Here is a 23,259-nt window from a genome sequence, read left to right on the forward strand (position 1 = left end):
AAAAATCCATTTTTTTAAAAGACCCATCATCCCTCATCCCCCCTTATCATCCCTCATCCCTCATTCCCCTTGAAAAAAAATACCTTTGTAAGGACAAACTATGCCGGTAGAATGTATTTACTTACCTATTTCTCAGCTGGTAGAAGGGCTTCACAACTGAGAAATATCTTTCAATCGTCAGCGAGATCGTTAGATAGACACTTGCTGTCATAGTTGTCTAAATATATAGATATATATTGACAGTTAGATATACACTATACACTTGCACTCATAGTTGTCTAAATATATAGATATATATTGACAGTTAGATATACACTATACACTTGCACCTAGAATTATCATAAAGTAGTTAGGTAGAGTGAATACAAGACCTAGAACTAATATAATCATAAAGTAGTTAGGTAGAGTGAATACAAGAATTAACCTGATCATAAAGTAGTTAGGTAGAGTGAATACCAGACTGAAGACAAGTCCTGGAATCGCCAAAATTAAAGATGATCTCAACCACCTGAATAAATAATTCCCCCCTACCCCCTGGTTCAACTAACCCCCACTAACCTGAGCTATAGGTAGAGTATATGGTACAATGAGGTTCCAAACTAAAGAAAACAAATCTAATTCATATTTTAAAACTTCAAAGGTCTGCTGGTAAAGTTTTAAATAAAAAGTTCGATATTAATCTCAACATTTATTCAGCAATATCCAACAAAGAGGCAAAAAGTGTTTTCAGCCAATATTAATAGAAGTTGTCACATTCTTTGTTAAAGGAATTGAGTTTTTGTCACAAACTCTGATATTCTAATCCCTATTTCCGTGCAATCCAATGTCGTAAACTTTAGACCTCTTCAAAATATGAATTTTGTTTGATCAAATAATCTAAGTTTGAAATATCAAGTGTGTACAACATCAGAATGCAAAGATATAGTAATTAGAAAATTCGAGTATGATGCAAAGACTCAATTCCTTTTTGTTGTAAAAAATGCAGTGCTTTTAAGGGTCTGTAACGACACTTTATCAAAATTTGTTTTAATAGGTAATGGAAATGATTTTTTTTCACAAGCTAAAATTTTCTAACCACTATATCTTTGCAGCCTGATGTTTGATATTCAAAATTATAAATGTTGTAAAATCAGTTCGAAATATCTAAGGTCGACGATCAATCGGGTTGCAAAGATATAAAGATTAGAAAATCAGAGTTTGTGGCAAAGACTTAATTACTTTGTGTGAATTATGTTTTTTTTGTCCAAGGATATATAATAGATTAAGGAGAGACATCTAATAAATATAATATTGATCTATATCTATATCTGTAAACATAATATTGATCTATATCTATATCTTTTTCTTTAAACATAATATTGATCTATATCTATATTTATATCTATGTCTTTAAACATAATATTGATCTATATTAAAGTTTCTAACCTGTATTTCTGTAGGTCTAAACCAGGCAGTATAATTGAATCAATAATAGTAATAATAGAAGAAATAGTAATAGAGAGCTAAGGATGTACTTGAATAGTATATATGCTGATTCAACCAACCAACAGCCAGTCCACTACACACTGGGTACACTAGAAGGACTGGTGCGAGGGAATATGTTTACCTCCGTTCGTTTTTTAATAATTCAGTTAATAAGTTTAAAACTGAACTCTTCTTTTCATCGGTTGGCGGAATTTCGTGTTCACTTTCTAAACTTCCGTTTGATAACGAAGCTTCGTTCGTTAACGCTGGATAGCTGGCTTTGAGATGTATATGTGTTTAAAAAACGAACATGAATCTTTAAAAAAAAAGATTTGGGGACGAGACGAGACGAAACGGGTTTGCAATCAGTGTCATGATTTCTCCATTGATTCTGCAGCAAGTAACTTTTGTAAAAAAAACTACAATTGAAAAAAATCCATTTTTTTAAAAGAAAAACATGGATATCTGACACATCCCTGATTAGACAAATACAGACAAAGGGTACCGTTGTGTCTTGGACATGCCACTAGTAGGGAGAGGAGGACGGAAAGGGACGTTTTGAGCCCCGCAAAATGATCTCCTCCAAGACTGTTGATTCGAAGATGAGTTTCTAAATTGACCTGGCGCTACCCCTTTCAAATATTTTCTTCAAAAAAGGGTTTTCTTGAATATCCAAGAACATTGCATAACTATTGAAATATCAAATATTTTATCAAAAAATTTCTAAAATTTCTCACGTTTAGGGGTCATTTAAAATACTCATCTGCGAACACGGAGGCTTGGAGACCATTTTGCGGGGCTCATGGCGACCCTGCCGCCCCTCCCTCAAAGAAGAGAAGAAAGGGAATGTTCCCAATTTTCTGATTCAATTGTTCCTGTGAGATTGATTTCAAGGAGAATGATAATGATGATGTGAGAAGATAGCAAGTGTCAACTCCAGCTAACGTCATCAATAATCTAAAAATAATATCTTAAAAAAAAATATTACTTGATAAAAATAGAGACTTTGGAAAACATCTGCCTGTTGAATGCACTTGATGCAAGCATTCATACAGCTCTTTGTTGCATTATCATTCATACAGCTCTACATTTTATTTTATGTCTTTTGATATTTAGTGTTTAAGTATGTAAGAAATAAATTGCTATGTTCTATTATTGTAAAGCAAAGCAGAAATAAACCCTATAAATAAACACTGTATTGTGTTAATAAAATATTCTGCTAGCACTCACTTTTAGGAGTACTACTTAGAGAAAGTGAGACTTAGATAGCCCGTTAAGACTGAAGGTCTGAGATATAAGAAGATAGATTTATCCAATTCTGATTTTGATCTTGAGACAGTCTTTTCTTATTTTAGCTGAAGTAGAGTTGATATTTTACACAAAACATTGCTTGCCTCACAAATTTGTTTTTATAACCTTGCGAAACAAATGTTTACTTTGACAATAAAAAGATAATGAAAACGAAGAATGAAAACGAAGAATGAAAACGAAGATTAAAATTGAGGAATGAAAATGAAGAATGAAAACGAAGTCAACGAAGAAAAAGGAAGAATGAAAACGAGGAATGAAAACGAAGAATAAAATTGAGGAATGAAAATGAAGAATGAAAACGAAGAATGAAATTGAAGAATGAAAACCAAGAATGAAATTGAGGAATGAAAATGAAAAATGAAAACGAAGAATGAAAAGGAGGAATAAAAAGAAAGAATGAAAACAAAGAAGGAAAAGGAAGAATGAAAATGAAGAATGAAAACGAAGAATGAAATTGAGGAATGAACATGAAGAATGAAAATAAGATTGAAAAGGAGGAATGAAACTAAAGAAGGAAAAGGAAGAATGAAAACGAGGAATGAAAACGAAGATTAAAATTGAGGAATGAAAATGAAGAATGAAAACGAAGGTTGAAAACGAAGAATGAAAACGAAGATTAAAATTGAGGAATGAAAATGAAGAATGAAAACGAAGGTTGAAAACGAAGAATGAAAATGAAGAATGAATACGAAGATTGAGAACAAAGAATGAAAATGAAGATTGAATACGAAGATTGAAAACGAAGAATGAAAATGAAGATTGAAAAGGAGGACTGAAAACAAGGAAGGAAAATGAAGAATGAACACGAAGATTGAAAACGAAGAATGAAATTGAGGAATGAAAATGAAGAATGAAACGAAGATTGAAAAGGAGGAATGAAAACAACGAAGAAAAAGGAAGAATGAAAACGAGGAATGAAAACGAAGAATAAAATTGAGGAATGAAAATGAAGAATGAAAACGAAGAATGAAATTGAGGAATGAAAATGAAGAACGAAAACGAAGATTGAAAAAGAGGAATGAAAACGAAGATTGAAAACAGAGAAGGAAAATGAGGAATGAAAAGAAAGAACGAAAACGAAGAATTAAATTGAGGAATGAAAACGAAGAAGGAAAATGGAGAAGGAAAATGAAGATTGAAAACAAAGAATGAAACCAAAAAAAAGACTGAAAACGATCGATATTAGTTTTGATATAAAAGCCAATTTGAGAATATAATTTTGAAATATAACAACAGCCTAAATTGTGTCTTGAAAGTAAAAAAAATGTTTGAATATTTAAAAGGAAGCACGAAAACTCTCAAAGAGTTTATTCCTGAGAGACACGGTTTAAAATCTTCAGAACTGTCTGTTAACTGACACAAAAAAGACAGACGAACAGACGATGTGAATTTCTAATCAGAACGTTAATAATAATGTAAAAAAGTTGGCAGGAACAAATGAGACAAAGTTAAGATATCAAGTTTCTATTATTTATTCTACAGAATCGGATTTCATTTTTCATCATTTGGATGTGATAACGCTTTGCATTTCAACTGAACGGACATCATAGTGTAAACTACTTGCTTAATGGATTTAACCTGTTAAAGGGGGTGACCGGCAATGTATGGTAGTTGAACTGAGATGTTTGTGGCGCAATATTTTAAAATTCATTTGAGACATATACGTTTTAATGATGTAAAGTTACTCAGTTTGAGCTCAAAGTTGGCTATTTAATTAATACATTTGGGTGTTCACGTTTGGAGAATTGATTTTTTCAAAATTATTAAATAACGACGACAAAAATGTAACACAAATTCTACAGTAAACTAACTAGTTTATTAGGAACAGGTTGAGAAAATAAAAAGTAAATCTTATCATCGAAAATAATTAATCTTATTTAGATATTAACTTCTGTAATTTCTCATTGTTCACAAACATTCTCTGTAGATTTTCTGGAATTTTTATTGAAAAGACGACATTTGAAGATTTCGTAAAAATCTGTAAATAAATTCGTAAAGAATAAGAAATTCAACAAAATGATGAAAACGAAATAATCAATTCTAACATTGATTTATTGACAAATTTATATTGAGAAATATATTTCTACACATCTGAAACGTATAGTCGAAAAAATCCACCATTTTGTAGTACTGTTTTCAAACTGCAGGTGTACTTCACACATTCGTGCTACAAAACATTTGGATCCTGGAACATCTTTTTAAAGAAAAAATGTTCTTAACAATTATTTAATTTTCTCTAAATCAATTCTCTGAAAACCTGTTCATGCATTCCCGAGTTCATCCTAGCATAAGCTTTAATATGCATTCGTGAGTTCATTTCGGCATAAACTTTATAAAAAGAAGAAATTGTAATCAATATTTCCAGGGATCATATGGTATTCCTTGTACTGCGTATAATTTGTAAACGTTTACATGAATTGTACACTTTGAACTCTTTTTCAGACTCAAATTTAAGGAACTGAACCATTTCATACCAAGAGATATTTTTCTTTCAATTCTAATCTCTGTTCTGTGGTTCGAGTTCTGATCTTAGAAAAAACTGAATTGAATACAGCTGATTTACTGATATCAGTGTCAGACTCTCAGGCTGTATACATGTATATGTATAAAGACCTCTATAGATGTTCAGTAATCTTGGGGGGGGGGGATTTTGAATTTTGAAGATTCAATTTTCCTACTTTTACAGGGGATTTCGTGGTACTTATCAAGACAAATAGTGCCAACTAGAGGTCTATAAATATTTATATAGTCTGAGCTCCGACCAAACTGCGAAGGCGGCGTACTTTATGAATATTGTCGTTACTGCCTTGCCCCTGGTCAAGACAAGAGGCAAAAGATAAACATTAATTTTAATAATAGATCATATTTGTCCTCAGTCTATATATTATTAACCTTTAATGATTATTTTCATGTCATGATGAACCTTGGATACTACACAATATACCATTCTTTACTCAGTAAACGTTTTAACCGAATGTAAATTAATTATTTATAGAATTTAAATAGAAACCTTAGATCAAGTCAAAATACAGTAAATTGGTCTTAAAGGGAGTGTTCGCGAAAATCATAAAATCAAACCTAGAGGTGGTACGAGGTCACAAAGTATTAACAGAAATGTTGCATAAATTTGACTCTCTCATTCTGTCTAATTGGATTCTGTCATAGATTGATAAAAATGAAGAATAATACAAAGAAAGAGAGCCTGCGCGTAACCCCTAAGTCTTGAAAAGACGAGATTCTATCTGTATTGTTATTAATCTATGATGATTTGGTAAGGCGGGTGTTTAGTGTTTACATAAAAATTTGTTAACTTTGTTAAAAGTTTTTACAACGCAGAGGAAAGTTTTGTGTAAGAGGTGAGGATAATAAAGGGTGTAATTATATCTCACCGAAATTAGAACAGCTGCGTTTCAGTTGAACTATTTGTTTATCTTCAAGGAAAGTTTAAACTTTATATATTTGAAGTGTATTATGCTCACAGAAGTACCTGCAGGGTTGACCCTGGGTCATTAACACAGACACACACTCTTTCTTACAGTCAAACACACTCTACGCAATGGGTCAGTTTTAGTCCTTTGTATGATGTATAAATTACATATTCTAACTCTTCAGTAGTATTCTAGAATTCTAGTCTTCTCTTCGTGAGAGGCTATTTTTTAAATTTTGATCATCCATAAACCTTTCTCGGGGTCATGTGAGGCCCCACACACAATGATGGGCCCAAGTGAAACAGCCATTTGGCGTTTATTTGACACAAACAAACAGACTAAAAGGCAGACAAGAAAGCATAAATATATAGATTGTTACACTAAATGAAATGTCAAATTGTTATCTCACAAACTTTATGGAGCACCGAAATCAACTGTCAAATTCAACTTAAAGGGAGTGTTAGCGAAAAATGAAAGGGGGTATAGGCTTAATGCGTTAAAAAAGCGCTTTTGATCGCTACTAATCTTACTTCTATCTGTTGCGTCTATAGGGAGAAAATTGTTAAAGACGTCTCATACCAAATAACTTAGCGCCCATACAAATTCAGAAAATTGCAACATACGACTTAGACCGTAAAAAATCTATTTAATTTCAAACAAATCATTCAGATATTACAACCTATAGTCATCGATTATCTTTCCCCACGTTTTTATATAGTTTATATTTTATAATATTTTATTTTTTTAGAAAACGTTTTAACGGATTTTGAAAAATGTGAGTGGTCCGCGGCATTTTTAGATAGTTGCGCAAGCGAAAAGAGAAATAATCAGATTCAAAACAAATTAATTTTAAAAAAATTATGAAATATAAACTATATACAAATGTGGCGAAAGATAATCGATGACTATAGGTAGTAATATCTGAATGATTTGTTTGAAATTAAATTGATTTCTTTACGGTCTAAGACGTATGTTGCTATTTTCTGAATTTGTATGGGCGTTAAGTTATTTGGTATGAGATGTCTAACAATTTTCTCTTTATAGACGCAACAGATAGAAGTAAGATTAGTAGCGATCAAAAGCGCTTTTTTATCGCATTATTCATATACCCCCCCTTTCATTTTTCGCGAACACTCCCTTTAAAAACATTTCTTAACTTCTACTTCTTTGGTCAGAAGTTAGAATTTGTCCAAAAATGAACAAATAAACCAAAGCGAGGCCCTTTATGATGGACATAACTTTTATTTTGGAATATTTTTAAATGAGAATATAATCGCTAATCTTTTGTTTTTAAAATGTTGTAATTCTTACTCTTTAATAAAACATCAGTCAATTGATAACCAGATAACTTTAAATAAAAAATTTGTGTCTTTTTTTATTGAAATAATGACAATTGTCGACATGTATCTAGCTTTTGTATGCATCCATTGATTCTTTATGTAAATGAGAATACTATAGTCAATGTGATTGTACAATGTACATATATATTCAGTATTAATGAAAAGCAATTGTCTTATACTAATGTTTTCTTGAACAGATTATTCACTAGATCTATAGATTTTATATAAAAATATATATATCCTCAACAAACTTACCGCATAAAATTCCTTCACGAAAAGGATTTGGGTTTCCAACGCTCGTGGATTGTATATGCACGCAATTCTGCAATGCACACAATTCCGCACAAGTCCAGGAAATTCCGTACGATGCCGCGCTATTTTCCGAAATTCGAGCAATTCTGCGCAACGGGATTCCGATTAAAAACCCTGATATTGAGATTTAAAATTAAATATCTTTATGCATGTTTAATATTCGTATTGTTTGGTATAATAAATAATTTTTCAAGAAAGTAACGCGTAAATTGTTGAATGACTGACTTTGTATTCCTCTTGTTGCCAAACCAAACCAAAATTATTTAATGAAATGTAGTTAAAGGGCCCATTCACTTATTTGGATAATATTATGGTAAACTAATTAGCCTATTAGCTATTCATTGGCATATTAGTTTTACTTTTCAAAGATATCTATGACCGGAGAAAAAGCAGAGGAATTGAGTCTTTGCCACAAACTCTACTTTTCTAAACCCTATATCTTTGGATTCCCATGTCGTAGACCTTAGGTATTTCAAACTATGAGTTCTGTAATATCAAATAATGTAAGTTTGAAATATCAAAGATTTGTGACATTGAATTCAAAAGAAGGGATTATAAATTCAGAGTTTGTGGCAAAGACTCAATTCCTTTATCGAATAGAATTCCAGCGCAAAGGCCTTGCGCAAAGGTATGATACCTTTGCACAGACACTATTTAAAGGTTTTTTTTTCAGTAACAACAGCCCAATAAAATCTAAAATTATCATATTTTAATGACATCATGTATAAGCCGTTATATTTATAGAATATAAAACCTAATGATTTTAGAATTAGCAAAACATTAACGTTTCAAACATGATTTAACAAATCAACACGCTTTTACAAAGACGACTTTCTCTCTCAGAAAAAAGACGACTTTCTCTCTCAATTATTTTATTTTGGGTTTTGCACAGGCTTTCCAAATAGATATCATATTGTAAATCAGATAAATAAAAGTGGATTTAATTAGAGCTAGATTTTAGCTCTTAAAAGTCGTAGAATGAAGAATAAGAGTGCCAGAGCAAAACCCTAAAGAGTGCTTCCATCCAAGTGTTTCCCACCAGTTTGTTTAAGATTAAATCGGAGGGTGGGGGGGGTCCCCAGTCTGTTTAGGTTAATACCAAGGAGTATGAAATATGGTTAATACAGGGTTGCGCCGGTCTTAATTTATGGTTAAGACGCGCGGGTGGGGGGAGCCTTTTCAGGGTTAAGACAAATTGACTAGATTTGAAACATTGATTAATAATTATATTCTAATTTTAGTAATGTACGTAGATATTCATTATGCGTAGACATTTAACAATATTGAGATATTTAGCAAATAAATTATTTATTAGTTAATATACAATATTTTAGAGAAAAAAATAAACTATATTTGTATTACAAATTTTGACACAAAACAAAAAAAAATCATCTATCTATCTATCTATCAATCTATCTATCTATCAATCTATCTATCTATCTATCTATCTATCTATCCATCTATCTATCTATCTATCTATCTATCTATCTATCTATCTATCTATCTATCTTTTCCAGGAAAGTACAAACTGCCCGGACCCTTAAAACTTCATTTTCGCAGTGCAGCAAAATTATTCAAAAATGTCAAAATTTTGTCAAAGAAAAAGTTTTTGAATCTTGATTTTAATGACCAGGCATATTTATCTGCAAAGAATTCTTCTTTTGCAAAATTTTAGTTGTACAGAAAAAGTTGTTAGTAAGCATTAAATTAAACTAAAAACTTACGTATATGTATCTATAATATAGTAAAACAAGGCATTTGTATGTATGTTCCCTATAGTTGGCCAAACGGCTGGACCGAATGGGCTGATTTTTTTGTGGGCATTCTTGGTAGCCTGCGGGTGACATAGGCTTAAAAATTAAAAAAAAAATTTTTTTCAAAGTCGATTTTTTAAAATAAAAACTTTATTTTCATTTTTTTATTCCACGAGCAACGCCGGGCCCTTCTGTTAGTCATTAAAAAAATGTAATTCCTATATCTTTTCAACCTGGCGGCGTAAGCTTTAGGTATTTCAAACTCAGATTATTTGATCTAGCAGAAATGATAGTTTGAAATATTAAAGGCCTACGACATTTAGTTGCAAAGCAAATTGATATAGGGTTTTGAAAATCAGAATTTGTGGCAAAGTCCTCAAAGTAATTTCTATAGTTTGCAGTGCGGTTGCACTGCAAACTAAGTTTTTAGCTTTCCTGTAAATAAGTTTAGCTTTTAACTGTTATCCTCTGAAAGTCGACCATTTTAAATCATTTTCAAATTTTGGTGGATTTTTCTTTTTGCATTGACGCATTTTCAAACAAAAAAATTCAAACTATTTTCCAGGAATTGTATTTCTTCCAACTTTGATATTCCATAAACCTTCCTTGCGGTCATGTAAGGTCCCACACACAATTTTGACGTTTATGGGATACAAAGAGACATGCAGAGTATATATTTAGATGTGGATATTTTCGTGTGATAAGTATGGAATGCTGAAAGCAGTTTATTTCATATATTTTATATATTCGTTTATGCGTGCACAAAGTTCTAAACCAAGCAAACTTGTGCCATTGCACCTAATTAGATCATATCAAAAATCTGAACTGAAGAAACAATTGAAATATTCTATTAGCCTATTTCGATACTGCAGTTAAAATAACGCCAATAAAAAGAAAACTTGAATTGATAAAGTTCTTGGTTTCAACGCTATCTATAAATAAATTTAGCTTGTCTGTTTGTCTGTTTGTATCCAATAAACGTCAAAACGGCTGAACCGATCGGGCCCAAATTTTGTAAAAAAATATAAATTATTGAAAATCCGCGAATTTTTTTTTAAATCCGCAAAATTTTTTTCTTCTTTGTTTTAAAATGTAAAGAAAAAGAACATGTTCACAATTTAAACAGAAGATGGGCGCAAAGCGCCCTAAAAGCCTGGTGGCGCATATTTTCGTACATTTAAAAGAAACGAACAGTTTCTCGATGCATTCTGTAACTTGTTACTTGAAACTTTTTGCAACCCGTGAATGAAACGCGATTCTACAAATCACAAATATTCTTTTCATCTCTGCCCCCCCCCTCCCATCTTTACAATGGGCTAGCATGTCTATGTTAGTCCCCCCCCCCCTCTTAAACTATGGGCTAGATGTCAAATGTTTGTCCCAACCCATGTCAAATGCTATAAATTCCCTATTTTATTTAAATCATATATAGACCTATATATGAATTTTGAACATATACAGAGGACTTGGCACGTTCAGGCTATTTTCAATCTGTTCGTGACGTGAACAGTTAAAACCACTAAAAAAACTTTGACTGGAGACTGCTCGTTCTTTCTTTAAGAACCATGGACGGTTATTTTCCGTATATTTTCAAAATTTCCGCTCGTTAACGATCTCAATTTTAACAACGGCGTCAACAGAAGACATTTTGAAATCCAGCCATTAACGAGCCGTTAATGATAACATCATGTAAAATAGATAAAAACATCAAAATACATAAAATTTTATTTATGTTTCAAATAATTTTAAGTTGAAAAAAAGAACAAAAGTCGCCGTTATTTTCAAACATACATTTGTTATTCACTATAAACGTTAATTTTTTTTCAAGAACGGTTATTTCCGTTCGTTATCGATTTCAAAAATAAAATTTTTTGCCGTTTGTTAACAGACTCTTCCGTTTAAATCTAAAACGTGCCGTCCGTTAACATTATACAAATATACCTAAATATATTCATTTCATTTGAGGTTTTCGTAAAAGAAATTTCTTCCAGTGAACCTCCTTTGATTTTTCTATAGATCTATTGGAATTTTAAAAAATGCAAATTCCCGATTTGAAACATTTTTTTTCGACAGAAATCTTTGGAAAATTCAAATAGATTCTATAGTACAATAGATTCTTTAGTACAATAGATTCTATAGTACAATAGATTCTATAGTACAATAGATTCTATAGTACAATAGATTCTATAGTACAATAGATTTTATAGTACAATAGATTCTATAGTACAATAGATTCTATAGTACAATAGATTCTTTAGCACAATAGATTCTATAGTACAATAGATTCTATAGTACAATAGATTCTATAGTACAATAGATTCTATAGCACAATAGATTCTATAGTACAATAGATGGCAACGTGGAATTTGTACACTCTCAGTACAGCTGTATTCTGACGTCACTGAAGTGTCAATTCAGTTTTTGTGTCTGACAAAATTATTAATAATAGTGATAGTTTTAAAATAAAGTTCTTATCTTACATTAAAATAAGTGCAATTAAATGTCATTTAATGAGAGAAAATTTCGTTTTTCTTGTTATATTTGACACTAATGACGTCGTGTATAATTGGTCAATTTCTCTGTTGCCACCTATTGTACTTGATAATCTAGTTGGGAAAATTAAAGTTTAAATTATTCATTTAGAAAATCTTGATATAGTTGAAAAGAAGTTTCTAAGATCTCAAAACTTTATAAATTTATTTTTTATTTTTATTACTTCTTATTGTTTATCATTGTTTGATCTAGAAGAGCAAGATGAAAATTCAATATTTAATCTTTTTTTCCAATTCAAGGTTTTAAAGTGGAAACTACTTTTTTTTTACAAAAGGATGTTAAAAACAATATTTTTTTATTTACTTAGCTTTCTTTACATTTTCGTATCATTAGAAATATCATTTTTTTTAATTGATTAAAATAGATTAAATTTGGCGATCAGCTAAATAACTACAAAGGTTCACGATTAACTGATTATATATTTTTATCTAAGATACGTGGTAAAAAGTTATATGGTATATTCACATGGTTTTATTATATTACGTGGCTCCTGAAACTCCCCCTAGTCTTCTCAGCTGCCGCGGAGAATTATCCAAGAAGGACGACTTTCATAACCGCCACACCAGTTTAAAAAATATAATGAAGAAAGTTTGGAATTGTGGTTGCTAGGGACAGCCTCAGTCCTCACAGCATGAACCTTTCTATCTGAGATTTTATAATATTATTTTCCATTAAAGCGTATTGGAAAAACAACCATATAATGATATAAATGACGTTTGTATTGATATTTCAATCATTGCCAAAAGAAACTGTATCAATGGCCTTGTTAACATTTGTACAGGGAAAAATCCGCAAACATGAGCGCACAAGGTTCGCAAACTTGAAAAATTATTAATTCGCATCATAATTCTTTAGACAATAATTAAACATTTATGCATTTAAATTTTGAAATTTCTATAATGATCTAATTATACAATATATATATGTAAAACTTGATATTTCAAACTTAGATTATTCGATCTAACAGAATTATGAGTTTGAATTATCTACGGTCTCTGCTGTTGGGTTGCAAAGCTATGGGGGTTAGAAAATTAGAGTTTGTGGTAAAGACAGTTGACCAAATCTAGTGTGGTAAAGTGTAACGTTCTGTATAGAGTGTCCCACGAAACATGACAGTTGGTGAATAGTGTTTAAGATGCCTTTTTCCATCATTTGATTAGTTGGTTGATACCAAATAATAATAAATAATAACAACTATGTATATACTTTGCTTGTCTGTTTGTTTGTCTTTCTGTCTTTGTATCAATTAAACGTAAAAACGACTCGATCGGGCCCAAATTTTATGGGGGACCTCACAGGACCCCAGGGAAGGTTTATGAATTATGAATGATCAAAATTTGAAAAATTTGCCTGTCCATGCAAACAAAATTTGATTTTCATTAAATTTAAAAATCCGCGCGAACTTTTTTTTTGGTTTTGTTTATACAATGTATACAAAGAGAAAATGTTCAGAATTGAAATAGAAATAGGCCGAAGCGCCCTAAAAGCCTATTGTATTATATGGCAGTCATTATATAGTAAATTTTTTTTTCAAATTGAAATGTATTTTAGTAAAAGATATTTTTTAAGGAAATAAACGCAAAAAGTCTTAAATATATAATACAGTTTATGAAAGAAGACATTCAAAACCATTCAACAATCATCAACTGCCATTTTTCGTGGGACACCCTGTACTATAACTAAACTAAACTAAAGTAGTGGGGTAGGTCAAATAAGCCTGTGATAGCTGCCGGGTACAGTAAAAAGTCTAGCCGCGCCATCAAAATTGAAACCTATGGTTGAAACCGAACCATCACGCGGCATAGGATACGGTCCGGTATGGCCGGTACTTGCCGCACATCCTTGAGGCCTCAAAAATTGCAAGGTTGGCCAAATTTAGATTGACAAACTGTAAATTAACGAAATGTATCCACTCCAATTGATCAGTTAAAAAAAACAGGAAAAATCGAGCCTTTTGATAAATCCATGAATTGTCGTGGTTTAAAGCCTGCCATTGTTCCCGAATTCCTGACTCTATGCTTGTGTTTGAATGTATGGAGCTGTCTCTTTAATTACTAAAAAGTGCTGATGTGTGTATCATGAGTGAGTGTCTGTAAAGCCTGGTCTAAAAACCTGTGCCTGGAGGATTAAGAAGATAATTTAGAAAACAGATTTATGTTAACATAAGAAATTATCTTACATAAAGGTTTCCAATAAACTTTGATATTAAACATTTTGAGCAAAACTTCGCATGAAAGATAATTTGTATTGATCTTTGACAAATCAATGTAAGACATGTATTTTTAAATATTAAAGGGACTGTAAAGGAAAAATTAAAGGCTGAATCCTGAGAATCTCAGGAGTTGATTGAGGCATATATAAGAGTTCTATCTGATGTTCCTGTCTCGAGAAATTGTCACAATGTGTCAAAATTATACAAAACATACATATGTATGTAAGATTTTGTATAAGATTCGTAGTATTAAACAGATCATATTCAGCAAATACGGAACCAATCTGAAAACAACGATATCCCAGAGGAGCCTGAGAAACTCAAGTTTGATTCTATTATTATTAGAATTAAATATTTTTTCTTTTTTAATAGATTTAATTAATAATATTATTTATGCGTCCGGAACAGGTCACAGAAACACCAACCAATGGCAGTGCAGTATTATTGTCACGTGTCTCACGTACCAGAATACTGCACTGCCTAGGTCTGGTCACGTGATACGGACGTATATCTTAAATATATACGTGTTGGTATAATTTTGACACAGTTTTATGTTAATTTCTCGAGACAGGAACATCAGATAGATGTCTGATAGGTATCGTTCAACTAATGAGATTCTCAGGCATCAGTCTATACCCCCTTTCATTTTTCCTTTACAGTCCCTTTAAGAAGGGCTGATTTGGGCTTTGAAAGTGAGCTTGGTCGATGGGGAGGGGTGGGGAAGTAGGACCATGCCACTCCTTAGAAGTAGCCTAAAAGTCTATAAATGGATAACAACTCATTTTTAGAAAAATGTTAGAATTCTGAACTCAAAATGTTTAAAAAGCATGTTGTAAAAGATATTAAAAAAAATTAACATACGATTATAAGAAGGAGAGAAATGATGACAAGAATAATCAAAATAGAGTTTTTCTGTACTAACTGTATTAACCCAATTTACAAAATTAAAAATTCCAAAAATAATAAACTGTTGAAAAAACAACCTACCTGTGGAATGGTCGCTGATGATGGTATCGAGCAAAGTAGAATATACTCGCAATATTCAGAGCCATACCCATCAATGCTGTTGGGAGCATAATCACCCCTTCCAACAGGAAGATGAGATCCATCCTGAACATCATAAAATTATTTTGTGATTACTCCTTAAAGGGAGGGTTCGCGAAAAATGCGATAAAAAAGCGCTTTTGATTGCTACTAATCTTACTTCTATCTAGCTGTTGCGTCTATAAAAATCAATTTAATTTCAAACAAATCACTCAGATATTAAAACCTATAGCCATCGATTATCTTTCGCCACATTTGTATATAGTTTATATTTTATAATATTTTTTAATTAATTTGTTTTGAATTTGATTATTTCTCTTGTCGCTTGCGCAACTCTCTAAGAATGCCGCAGCACTCACATTTTTCGAAATCTGTTAAAAACGTTTTCTAAAAAAAAATATGCAATAAAATTAATTAAAAAATATTACAAAATATAAACTATATACAAATGTTTAGGCGAAAGATAATCGATCACTATAGGTTTTAATATCTAAATGATTTGTTTGAATTAAATTGATTTTTTTACGGTCTAAGTCGTATGTTGCAATTTTCTCAATTTGTATGGGCGCTACGTTCTTCGGTATGAGACGTCTTTAACAATTTTCTCCTTATAGAGCAACAGATAGAAGTAAGATTAGTAGCGATCAAAAGCCCTTTTTATCGCATTAAGCCTATACCCCCTTTCATTTTTCGCGAACACTCCCTTTTTAAATGACTAGATTCATTTTTACATAGAGTGGCATGTACGATTGACGAGGGTGCGTTTAAAAGAATTGTGAGTTAGATATCCGTGTTAAATTCAATTGTGATTTCTCTGCAGAAGTGATATTTCATTTAGGAAAATTACACATTTACAGTTTTATATCGGACATGCTCTCTTCAGATAGAAGGGCATTTGAAATTACAATGATTGTCCTACTAAGGTGTGAATTTGATGATATTAACAAAAAAAACTTTTAAAAAATGTAAATATCTTTTTTTTAAATTTTTAATCCTAGTTTTTAGGATTAAAAATTGTCAACATTTTTTGTCATGGTCATCGATTATTTTTCGACGCATTCGTATATGGTTAATATTTCATAATATATTTTTTTAATTTTTTTTAAAAATAATATTTCGCAGGCGCTGGATTTTCGAACATTCCTGGAAAGTTTGAAAATGTCGTCTTCATTATCAAAAATCCTCTAATAGGATTACAAGTTTTCAAAAGTAACTCTCAGATCATAAAAAATAATGAAATATTATGAAATATCAACTACATAGGATATATCGAAAAATTATCGATGATTATCTGAATGATTTGTTTAGAATTGATATGATTATTTTACGATCCGAATTGAATGTTGCAACTTTCTGAATTTATATGGACTCTACATTCTTCAGCATGAGTCGTTTTTAACAATTTTCTCCTTATAGCCGCAACAGATAGAGGTAAGATTAGTAGAGATCAAAAGCGCTTTTTTTCGCCGTAAGCCTATACCCCCTTTCCTTTTTCGTGAACACTCCCTTTAAAGGTAAGGTCACTTGGAACTACGTCTACTGTATCTTTACTTTTAAAATTATGTTAGACATTAAAAAGTTTCTAAAAGAATATTCTAAAACATGCACTGTCACTCTTCAAGGTCAAGCTAAAAGTTTTAAAAACTCAGCACACTTTTATTTTCTAGAGTCAATTTTCTTTTTAAAATTATTTTTCTTCCATTAAAATTAATCATGGCCACGACTCTCTTCATCAAAACTATTTTACAAATAAAGAAAGCTAGTTAAAGGGGAAAGTGTTTGAAGTTGGTGAAGTAAGATTAGAAAAAATCTGTAAAACTAATTTTGTACTCATTGTGCTAAATCCACTTAATTTAATCTAATCAGTCATTTCCTTCCTTCATTAATAGAGTATCCATCCCCCTTCCTTCATTCATTAATAGAGTATCTACCCCCCTTCCTTCATTCATTAATAGAGTATCCACCCCCCTTCCTTCATTCATTAATGGTGTATCCATCCTCCTTCCTTCATTCATTAATAGAGTATCCATCCTCCTTCCTTCATTCATTAATAGAGTATCCACCCCATTTCCTTCATTCATTAATAGAGTATCCATTCCCCTGCCTTCATTCATAAATAGAGTATCCATTCCCCTGCTTTCATTCATTAATAGAGTATCCATCCCCCTTCCTTCATTCATTAATAGTCCCCCTTCCTTCATTCATTAATAGAGGATCCATCCCCCTTCCTTCATTCATTAATAGAGTATCCATCCCCCTTCCTTCATTCATTAATAGAGCATTCATCCTCCTTCCTTCCAGGAGTTTGTATGTCGGAAGTTTAAATTTCAGAAGTTTGTAATACATATTTAATTTCGAATTTGTTTATTTCAGGTGTTTATATTTCAGGAGTTTAAATTTCAGGAGTTTATATTTCAGAAGTTTATACTTCAGGAGTTTATATTTCAGAGGTTTATATTTCAGGAGTTTATATTTCAGGAGTTTATATTTCAGGAGTTTATATTTCAGAAGTTTATTTCAGAAGTTTATATTTCAGAAGTTTGGATTTATTGAGTTTGTATTTCAGAAGTTTGTATTTCAGGAGTTTATATTTCAGGAGTTTATATTTCAGGAGTTTATATTTCAGAAGTTTATTTCAGAAGTTTATATTTCAGAAGTTTGGATTTATTGAGTTTGTATTTCAGAAGTTTGTATTTCAGGAGTTTGTATTTCAAGAGTTTATATTTCAGGAGTTTATATTTCAGAAGTTTATATTTCAGAAGTTTTTATTTCAGGAGTTTGGATTTCAGAAGTTTGAATTTGAGGAGTTTGTATTTCAGAAGTTTATATTACAGGAGTTTGTATTTCAGGAGTTTATATTTTAGGAGTTTACATTTCAGAAGTTTGTATTTCAGAAGTTTGAATTTTAGGAGTTTGTATTTCAGAAGTTTATATTTCAGAATTATGTATTTCAGAAGTTTCTATTTCAGAAGTATGTATTTCAGAAGCTTCTATTTCAGAAGTTTGTATTTCAGGAGTTTATATTTCAGAAGTTTATATTTCAGAAGTTTGCATTTCAGAAGTTTATATTTCAGGAGTTTATATTACAGGAGTTTATATTTCAGGACTTTGTATTTCAGAAGTTTATATTTCAGAAGTTTATATTTCAGGAGTTTATATTTTAGAAGTTTATATTTCAGGAGTTTGTATTTCAGAAGTATGTATTTCAGAAGTTTGTATTTCAGAAGTTTGTATTTCAGGAGTTTATATTTTAGAAGTTTGTATTTCAGGAGTTTATATTTCAGAAGTTTGTGTTTCAGGAGATTGTATTTCAGAAGTTTATATTTAAGAAGTTTGTATTTTAGGAGTTTATATTTCAGAAGTTTGTGTTTCAGGAGTTTCTATTTCAGAAGTTTGTATTTCAGAAGTTTGTATTTCAGGAGTTTGTATTTCAGAAGTTTGTATTTCAGGAATTTGTATTTCAGGAGTTTACATTTCAGGTGTTTGTATTTCAGGAGTTTGTAATTCAGGAGTTTGCATTTTGGGAGTTTTTATTTCAGGAGTTTATATTTCAGGAGTTTGAATGTCAGGAGTTTGTATTTCAGGAGTTTGTATTTCAGGAGTTTAGTCAGGATGTGTACACATTTAATTCCGAATTTGTTTATTTCAGTTGTTTATATTTCAGGAGTTTTTATTTTAGGAGATTATATTTCAGGAGTTTGTATTTCAGGAGTTTATATTTCAGAAGTTTGTATTTCAGAAGTTTGAATTTCAGTAGTTTACATTTCAGGAGTTTATATTTCAGAAGTTTCTATTTCAGGAGTTTGTATTTCAGAAGTTTCTATTTCAGGAGTTTATATTTTAGGAGTTTGTAATTCAGGAGTTTGTATTTCAGGAGTTTATATTTCAGGAGTTTGAATGTCAGGATTTTGTATTTCAGGAGTTTGTATTTCAGGAGTTTAGTCAGGAGTTTGCACATATTTAATTCCGAATTTGTTTATTTCAGTTGTTTATATTTCAGGAGTTTTTATTTTAGGAGTTTATATTTCAGGAGTTTGTATTTCAGGATTTTATATTTCAGAATTTTGTATTTCAGAAGTTTGAATTTCAGTAGTTTACATTTCAGGAGTTTGTATTTCAGAAGTTTGTATTTCAGGAGTTCATATTTCAGGAGTTTGTATTTCAGGAGTTTATATTTCAGGAGTTTATATTTCAGGAGTTTGTATTACAGGAGTTTATATTTCAGAAGTTTATATTTCAGGAGTTTATATTTCAGGAGTTTATATTTCAGGAGTTTATATTTCAGGAGTTTATATTTCAAGAGTTTGTATTTCAGAAGTTTATATTACAGGAGTTTATATTTCAGAAGTTTATATTTCAGGAGTTTATATTTCAGGAGTTTGTATTTCAGGAGTTTGTATTTCAGGAATTTATATTTCAGAAGTTTATATTTCAGGAGTTTGCATTTCAGAAGTTTATATTTCAGGAGTTTATATTTCAGGAGTTTATATTTCAGAAGTTTTTATTTCAGGAGTCTGTATTTCAGGAGTTTATATTTCAGAAGTTTATATTTCAGAGGTTTGTATTTCAGGAGTTTATATTTCAGAAGTTTATATTACAGTTTAGAAGTACATTTATTGCTTCTAGATATAAATACATATTAAATAAAGAGTGTATAAAAGGAGAGGAAGTTGAGAAGGTCTTCTCCGGTTCCAGGGTCCGACACAACTGATTTGCGGATTTCATAATCCTCTTTCAGGGATTTCATATCCTCTACAACAGGAGTTTATATTTCAGGAGTTTATATTACATAAGTTTATATTTCAGAAGTTTTTATTACAGAAGTTTATATTTCAGGAGTTTATATTTCAGGAGTTTATATTACAGGAGTTTATATTTCAGGAGTTTATATTACAGAAGTTTATATTTCAGAAGTTTATTTTTCAGGAGTTTATATTTCAGGAGTTTACATTACAGGAGTTTATATTTCAGGAGTTTATATTTCAGGAGTTTATATTTCAGAAGTTTTGTATTTCAGGAGTTTATATTTCAGGAGTTTATTTTACAGGAGTTTATATTTCAGGAGTTTAAATTACAGGAGTTTATATTTCAGGAGTTTATATTTCAGGAGTTTGTATTTCAGAAGTTTATATTTCAGAAGTTTATATTTCAGAAGTTTATATTTCAGGAGTTTATATTTCAGGAGTTTGTATTATAGGAGTTTGGATTTCAGGAGTTTATATTTCAGAAGTTTATATTTCAGAGGTTTGTATTTCAGAAGTTTGTATTTCAGGAGTTTATATTTCAGGAGTTTGTATTTTAGGAGTTTGTATTTCAGAAGTTTGGATTTCAGGAGTTTATATTTCAGAAGTTTATATTTCAGAAGTTTATGTTTCAGGAGTTTGTATTTCAGAAGTTTGGGTTTCAGGAGTTTATATTTCAGAAGTTTATATTTCAGAAGTTTGTATTTCAGAAGTTTGTATTTCAGGAGTTTATATTTCAGGAGTTTGTATTTTAGGAGTTTATATTTCAGGAGTTTGTATTTCAGGAGTTTGTATTTCAGAAGTTTATATTTCAGAAGTATGTATTTCAGGAGTTTGTATTTCAGAAGTTTATATTTCCAAAGTTTGTATTTTGTCACGGTGCCGTCGTCTTTCTCAAAAAAACTGCAATACACTTGTTTAATCAACTTGTATTTTTGTTGTTTTTACAGATACTTATTTTTCTCACTTCTTGTAAACACTAATAAATATAAAGAAATATATATAAATATATATAAATGAGTTTACAAGAACGGTATCTGTAATACATTCCACAGTAGAATCAAGTTCAAACTAATCGATTTATGATTAGTTTATTCAAGGTTATAATGAAAGGAAGGTTATTTCAGAGGTGTAAGCATCTTTTGTATTGCAGTGTACTGTCTTTGGGCGGTAATGTAAACACAAGACGGTTGTCGAAACCTGACATGGGATCCATCTTTTACATAAAAAATCAATGAAATGAAAAGTACATTTCATATGTTTATTGGAGAACTTGCATTCAAAACAAACCAATTTCACATAAAAGTGATATAACTAGCGACTACAAAAACTATTCGTTTTTTAACAACATCAAATACACTTATTTATTGCTTTAATATCGTCTTCTTATTTCACAGTTTTCTGGTTCTCACTATAGTTGCCGGCAAAGGGCACTACTTCCGATAAACCGATACGCGTCAGTGATGGTTCTATACTAACTGTTCTGTGGATAAACCGATACGGGTCAGTGATGGTTCTATACTAACTGTTCTGTGGATAAACCGATACGCGTCAGTGATGGTTCTATACTAACTGTTCTGTGGATAAACCGATACGCGTCAGTGATGGTTCTATACTAACTGTTCTATGGATAAACAGATACGGGTCAGTGATGGTTCTATACTAACTGTTCTGTGGATAAACCGATATGCGTCGTCAGTGATGGTTCTATACTAACTGTTCTATGGATAAACAGATACGGGTCAGTGATGGTTCTATACTAACTATTCTGTGGATAAACAGATACGGGTCAATGATGGTTCTATACTAACTGTTCTATGGATAAACAGATATGCGTCAGTGATGGTTCTATACTAACTTTTCTGTGGATAAACTGTTACGCGTCAGTGATGGTTCTATACTAACTATTCTGTGGATAAACCGATACGCATCAGTGATGGTTCTATATTAACTGTTCTGTGGATAAACCGATATGCGTCAGTGATGGTTCTATACTAACTGTTCTATGGATAAACAGATATGCGTCAGTTATGGTTCTATACTAACTATTCTGTGGATAAACAGATATGCGTCAGTAATGGTTCTATATTAACTGTTCTGTGGATAAACCGATATGCGTCAGTAATGGTTCTATACTAACTGTTCTGTGGACAAACCGAAGTTCAGTATTACAAGGAGGTTAAATAATATGTTGCGTACAATCGTTTAAAGAATTACCAAATAATTGCAGAAATGTATAATTTTATAATTGTTTACTTCTAGTTATCTTTATCCTCCATGTAAGAAATAATAATAAAAACTACTTATCTTAACTACATTTTATGTTCAATGTTCATGCTTTGGCATAATGAAAAATACATTATTTATTCTAAGCACATAATCTATAATAATATATTTCTGCACAGCAACAAGAATATTTTTATAAAATAAGAAATATTTCATCTCTTTGTCTCATTCTTTGTGGGTACCCTGTACCAATGTAATAAGGCAAGGAAAGTTATTTGCTGTTGCGTATTCTCTGCTCACATATTGAAACCAGTTCTCTCTTTGCGGTGTTTGTAAACAAGAATAGATGCATCTAGTATCCGAGGAGGATAAAAGTATTTAATTTTGATAATTTTTATAATTCACATAATAGTTTCCTATGACCAGAATATTTCATTGATTTTTTATGTGAAAGATGGATCTTATGTCAGACTGTAACAGTCGTCTTTTGTTTACCTTACCGCCCAGAGACAGTACACTGCAGTATAAAAGACATAATAATTTTTTTCCCTTTACAATGTTTTGTGGAATAAAATAAAAAAAAAAAATAAAAAGTTTTTTTCAGATAAATGAATTTTGCCTTTTGTTCTGTTTTTTATCCCGACTATAAAGAAATTCTGCGTACGAACTATCAAAAAAACTAAATTTGCCACATCAAGATGAATGTAATCAATTTTCAAAAATAAAAGAATGGACAACTTTTTTTCCTGATCAGATAAAGAATGGACAACTTTTTTTCCTGATCAGATAAAGAATGGACAACTTTTTCTCCTGATCAGATAAAGAATGGACAACTTTTTCTCCTGATATAGAGTATCCATCCCCCTACCTTCA

The 23,259-nt window shown here is 31.0% G+C and overlaps 1 protein-coding gene across 3 annotated transcripts in view; it reads right to left on the reverse strand.

Moving 5' to 3' along the window:
• LOC111695486 (FMRFamide receptor) overlaps positions 1–23,259 on the reverse strand; it is a 62,358-nt gene that overhangs the window by 23,707 nt on the left and 15,392 nt on the right. For all 3 annotated transcript variants that reach the window (XM_023464833.1, XM_023464831.1, XM_023464832.1), the window contains exons 2-6: positions 15,362–15,484; positions 2,340–2,421; positions 1,426–1,441; positions 559–599; positions 126–217 (exon numbers count right to left, since the gene is read on the reverse strand). In XM_023464833.1, coding sequence (XP_023320601.1) covers positions 126–217; positions 559–599; positions 1,426–1,441; positions 2,340–2,421; positions 15,362–15,483 — 353 coding nt within the window. In that variant the 5' untranslated portion in view covers position 15,484. The remainder of the gene's footprint in view (positions 1–125; positions 218–558; positions 600–1,425; positions 1,442–2,339; positions 2,422–15,361; positions 15,485–23,259) is intronic.

Source organism: Eurytemora carolleeae, unplaced genomic scaffold (assembly GCF_000591075.1).
Source record: "Eurytemora carolleeae unplaced genomic scaffold, Eaff_2.0 scaffold226, whole genome shotgun sequence".
In the NCBI taxonomy this organism is placed as follows: Eukaryota; Metazoa; Arthropoda; class Copepoda; order Calanoida; family Temoridae; genus Eurytemora; species Eurytemora carolleeae.